General features: G+C 34.6%; 1 protein-coding gene across 1 annotated transcript in view; it reads right to left on the bottom strand.

Moving 5' to 3' along the window:
- ELF2 (E74 like ETS transcription factor 2) overlaps nt 1–3,428 on the bottom strand; it is a 92,040-nt gene extending 88,612 nt beyond the window's left edge. Inside the window, exon 1 of the mRNA XM_007941212.1 lies at nt 3,357–3,428. Within this exon, the coding sequence (XP_007939403.1) occupies nt 3,357–3,428 (72 nt within the window). The remainder of the gene's footprint in view (nt 1–3,356) is intronic.
- Between the last annotated feature and the right edge of the window lie 2,538 nt (nt 3,429–5,966).

The raw sequence follows: 5,966 nt of genomic DNA, 5'->3' as shown, positions 1-5,966 counted from the left end.
TGGCTGCGATGATGGGCTCAAGTATAGCAGGGATTGTGGGGCTGGCGCGGGATCGGGCAGTGTTTCGTTCTGCTGTGCATGGGGTTGCTATGAATCAGAAACGACTCGACGGCACTTAACAACAACAACAACAATCAGCCAATACTTACTTCAAGCTTAACATAGCTAAATGGAACAAATTATCTTATCAACATCTCCCTCTGTTCCTATTTCTTCTTGAAACCTTTGTTTCTATATATTTTTTTAAAAAAGAGATTATAGTAATAGTCAAACCTCTCAAAGTCCTCTAAAGTTTAAATGAGATAATATGCACAGAGTACTAAGCCTAGTGTCTAGCACAGAGTTTAGTAATCAATTAATGATCCTTATTACATTGTAACAACAGTAATAGTCTTTGGACCTATGGCTTGCCCTGAATTTTACAGGGCATCTTTTCACATTACAACCAGAATTGTTCATGTTGCTTCTTTGCACAAAAAGCTCTAATGACTCCCCATTTGTCTAAAAGAAAAGTTTAACATCCTAAACACTGGTTTTACTCCTCTTATTAATATAACTCCCTAGCCACTTTTATAGTCTTATTTCCTACATGACTTAACATAATAAACTGTTTGACTATTTCCTTTGCCTCTAATTCTCTAACATGCAAGCTTCCATTAACATTAACTTTCATTAATATTAGCTTATAGCCTGGAATTACCAGTTCAAATCCTCCTCATCCACTAAAGGCCCACTTCTAGAGTTTGTCCCAATCCAAATCAATTTTTTCTTCCCAAGTACTTTTAACCTTTTTTTTTTTGATGTTCAATTTAAGAAATCATTGACTATTTCAAAACTTAGAAAATTTTCTCTCAGAAATTTTTACAGTATACTTTTTAATTTAAACTTATTATCAGTTTTAAGTTATTGTGTATGATGTGAGAAAGGACTGTGGTTAATTTATCTGATATGCAGTGTTCCAACATCATTTGTTGAAGACTATTCTTCCTTCATTGAATTAGCTCTGAATAATTACTGAAAACCAATCAGCCACATATGTGCGGGCCTATATTATGTTCCACTGATCTATATGTCTATTGATTACTTGAGCTTAACACTAAGTATTTAATAAGATGTGTAAGCATTCTAATTTTGTTCTCAACCATAATGTTTTCAATCCATGAACATGGTATATCTCTACATTTAGTTAGGTTTTCTTTAATTTCTCTCAAAAATGTTCTGTAGTTTCTGTAAGTATAGAGGTCTTTCACATATTTTATTAAACTTATCCCTGTGTTTTTGATGTTCTGTTCAGCAGTGTTGTTTTTTAAATTGCATTTTTTCAATTGTTTGCAGCTAGTATATGAACACAATTGATATTTACGTATTGATCTTGAATCCTCTGACATCTCTAAACTTACTAGTTCTAATAGTTGTCGTCTACATTCCTTACGATTTTCTATGTATATAATACAGTTTTACTTTCTTCCTTTCCTATCTGTGGGTCTTTTATTTATTTGTCTTGCTTTATTGCAATGGCTAGGTATGCCAATGCAATGTTGAACAGAAATGGTAAGAGCAGATATCCTTTTCTGGTTATCAACCTTATAAAGAAAACATTAAGTCTTTCGCCATTAAGTTTGATGTTGGGAATAGGTTTTTCACATATGACTTTACCAGGCTGAAGAAGTTGTCTTTTATTATTAAGTTAGGAAGTTAGTTTAAGGAATGCATGTTCAATTTTGCAAATGGGGTTTCAGCAGCTACAGATATGATCACTTTTTTTATTTTTTATTCAGTTAATATGTTTGCACATAAGCTGATCTAGAAGACCAGGCAAACAAGAAAAAGAATCCAGAGTCCATAATACACAGCCAGACCACCTTAGTCATACCACTAGACCACTATACTGGTATTAATTATCAATAGCAGGAGCATCTTTCATAGATAATCAAGAAAACCGACTTTTTTTGTGTGCTGTAAACTCTCCATTTTCCTACCTCATCTCTGGATCAATATTTGTTCATTACTGTGACAGCATAATTATAATTTAAATTCCTCCCAATATTTAGTCTTTACTGAATGGTATCAGAAGTTCCTATATTTCTGTTACTGTTATTACCTACTTCCATCTCTTATTCATCAATGCTATCAGTAACAGGAAAACAGTAAGATGTGCTAATTATTCAAAAGTCTAAACCTATAGTGATTTATTTATTACCCAAATTAATAAATATATATATTGGATTAAAATAGGATGGATCCCTACAACTGACAGACATAACAGCCAAGAAACAGAGATGACAAGTAAAGCAAACACAAAAGTCTATTTGAGATTAACCTAATGTAAGTATTTAGGTATATCTACACAACTCTATAATCCAAAACAACGGATTTTATCAGGGATTTAAGTCTGTGTGGTGTAGTAAATTACCTGGTATGGCTTATCTAGCCATAATAAACTCCCAAGTGGAATTTGCTGTGAGCAACTGAAGAGCTCCTGATTGTTAAAGTTAGCCACCTGGGATATTTCTGTTGAGAGTGGCACAAACCAATGTTCTAAGAAGTTCACTCTCTCAGGTGCTTACAATTCTGATAATATGATTGGTTAGTTTGGCCACTCTGCCAGGCACAAAAGGAGGCCTCCTAGAGGCAGAAGAAGTCTCTCTGACTGCTGGCTGAGGAAGACGTGTTGCTGAAAGAAACACACTCCTGAGAGACACATACTGCTGAGAAAGAGATGCCAAGAGACACGTGCTGCTGAGAAAGAGACACCAAGAGACACACACTTCTGGGAGAGAGATTGAGAGACTGTTGGCTGAGAGACAGTGGGCTGAGAGAGACTGAACGTTGTTCCTAAACTTGACTTGTAGCCTTGTGCTTCCCTAATAAACCCCATAATCTGTTGAGTTCTGTATGGTCATTGCAGTGAATTATCGAACTTGGCAGAAAAGTGGTGGGTGTTGTAGGAGGAATGTTGGTGCAAGGGCTGGAAGGAGGCAGCATATCTGGCCTCACAGGCATAGGCCTTGTGCTACTGATAGTGATTCTGTCTTCCTCTTGTGGGGTTACAGGAGGTCAGAAGATGCAGCCTCCCTGCCCCTTTAGCAGTCTGTCTCAACTAGTATTATTCTATTTCTTTCCTTTTTATTCTTCAAGTTTCATTCTAACATATGTTTTCTGTCAGCTCAGGTGAGCCCTGCAGTATCTTCCTCAACCTTCTACTACCTAAATTGTAAGATACATCACATGTACATGTGTAATTTCATTCACTGTACATTTCCACTCTCAAATATCCATTTCCCAATAATTTCAAAATTAGTTCATGCATTGATTTCTATGAATGAAAAAGAAATGTAATAAATTAGATGTCTAACCTCATGATTTTCTACTCCATTGCTGGAAAGGTCCAAAATAGGACCCCCACTGTCAACCACTGCTGATGTCATTGTTTATTCCCTGAGGAAGCTTCAAGCACTATTAATCAATGTAATTAAAAGTTCATGGATGCTTGCCAGTGTTACAGGTTTGCATTATTATGTTTTAAAAGTCAATAGTGATGGAGTGGAGTATATATGCAGAAGTCCAGTCTTCTAAAGATGAGAGTCTAAAAAGAGGAAAAATATGAAAAATTACAAAATTATACAGAAAGGATATATAGTGCAATCAACTTTTAACATTTTTTTTTTTTTTTTAAACTAAGAAAAAAGACGTGCTTATATAGCTCTGGCTCAAAAGGGAGCAGTAATAAACATTCTATGCCTGAGTTAATATTCAGGTTCATGAACATACTGAAATAAATTCTTCCCAAGCTATACTGCACATGATGATAGTATGATATTTGCATTCTAGGACATGAAATATTAGAACATAAAATACCTTCCCTTTATGGAGATGTAATTTTATTCCTATATTATTTTGGTAGAAATTTCAAAACTCTTAGGCACTAAAAACATTAAAAGTACTTAATTAAGACAACTACTAAAACTAATTGTCTAACAAATTAGATTTAGTGGCTTATAAACATTTCATTGTTCTTCTTTGGCTCATTTGCTTTTGTTTAAACAATGTAACTATAACTATCTTTTGCTTATGACAGCAGTCTCATTTTGTACTCATACTCTGAATACACACTATAGACTACAAAACAGATTAATCTGCATTGTTTATAATTTCAAATAGAATAATGTTAGCTGGCAGTTCAAACACATCAGCCACTCCTAGGAAGGAAGATTGGGCAATCTATTTCCGTAGAGATACCGCCTTTGAAACCCAAAGGGTCGCTATGAGTCAGGATTGACTCAATGGCAGTGTGTTGAGTTAGAAAACAAAGTTACAAAAACCACTGGGAATGCCTCCAATATTATTTTTACCATTCTTTCTGCAATAATTATTTTGTTATTAATTCAAAATGCAATCTATCCAAAAAATACATCAAAAAGACAGAAATATATATATTCAAGTAAGCATAATTCATATTGTTTCTCCCCTTGTAGAGATGAATGTCAATATATGCATCTGGATTCATATATTAAATTACTCTTGAAAGGCTACATTTTATTTGATTTTTTCATATAGATTTATTTTTAACAGGAATTTTTCATCCAAAAATTTTTAAATACAGAAAAAGTAAGCACATTTAAAGAAAAAGGGTATTTTTAATAAATCATTCCATTTAACTCTATGGATTTATATTAAGTTTGACTACTGGCATCATATAAATATGGACATACAGCAACAAAAAAATTTTAAATTTCTATAATAGAAAGAAAAACCTGAGGCAAGAAATCAGAAATTTCACTTCATTATCTAAGATCCACTCAGTACTATTAATTAGTCTAATATTAACAGAAAATGGGATAAGAAGTATTTGAATCTTCAGAAGAAAAATTAAGAGAAATCCATGGTCCCATCACATAATCTTATTTTCATCATATAAAGTAACAACTGTTTCCAATTTATATTTTAAAAAAACATAGTAACAGCAGAAATGAACTGTACTCACAATTTGGATGTTAAGTAGTCTAAGCATCCTTCATTATTTTCACAACTTGGCAAGAGCTAAAATCTGAACCAGCAATTCTCTGGAACTACTGGGGGAGGGAGGGGGGAAGACAGTATTAATGTAATTCTATTTAAAGATATTCTGCACAGAGTAAATATGATTCAGATATTATGTACTTCTTATAATAAAGCCATTCACAAACCCTGATGACGTACATTTACATAAGGAACACAGTAAAGAAATTATTTCTAGGTTACTGAGAAGTTTTTAATAAAACATAAAATTTCAAGTTATTAAATAAGGACAAACCCAACATACACTGCCCCGTATTATGGGCTATATTTAATAAGTGGCTGCAAATATCATCTCTATTCCCTACAAATTTGGGGGAGAAAAAAAAAAAAAACACTGCCATCAAGTCAGTTCTGACTCATAGTGACACTCACACTGAGTTTCCAAGGTGGAAAATATTCACGGAAGTAGACTGTCCCATCTTCCTTCCAAGGAGTAGCTGGTGGGTTAGAACCACCAACCTTCTAGGTAGTCAAATGCCTTAAGAACTGTACCATCAGAGCTCCTTAGGAATATAAAAGCAAGTTTAAAAAAGAAAACTAACCCAAAAATTACTGTGAAGTTGGAGCTGTGTGTCAACTTGGCTGGACCACAATTCTGTGTGATTTAAGCAGTTGTGATGTGGTTATTCCCATGACAGGATCAGATGAATGTGTTTTAAGCAGCCAATCCGTTGAAAGGGAGTTTTCCTAGGGGTGTGGCCTGCTTCCAGTATATTTACGGAAATCCTGGGAAAAGAGACACTCTTCTGTGGATCGGGATTCTATTGTGTGGCCTACAACTGTGCATGAGCAAACAATCCACCACTTCGCCTGGAGATCTTGGATTCATCATTCGTTGGAGTCAACAGCCAGTATACCGCCTGCCAACCTTGAGCTCCTCAGTCCCTGCAGCTGTGAGAGTCGGGTAA

The sequence above is a fragment of the Orycteropus afer genome, unplaced genomic scaffold (assembly GCF_000298275.1).
Source record: "Orycteropus afer afer isolate SDZICR_OR568_19922 unplaced genomic scaffold, OryAfe1.0 scaffold00076, whole genome shotgun sequence".
Lineage (NCBI taxonomy): Eukaryota > Metazoa > Chordata > Mammalia > Tubulidentata > Orycteropodidae > Orycteropus > Orycteropus afer.
Note: the sequence above shows the minus strand (reverse complement) of the source record. Positions and strands in the feature narration are given on the sequence as shown.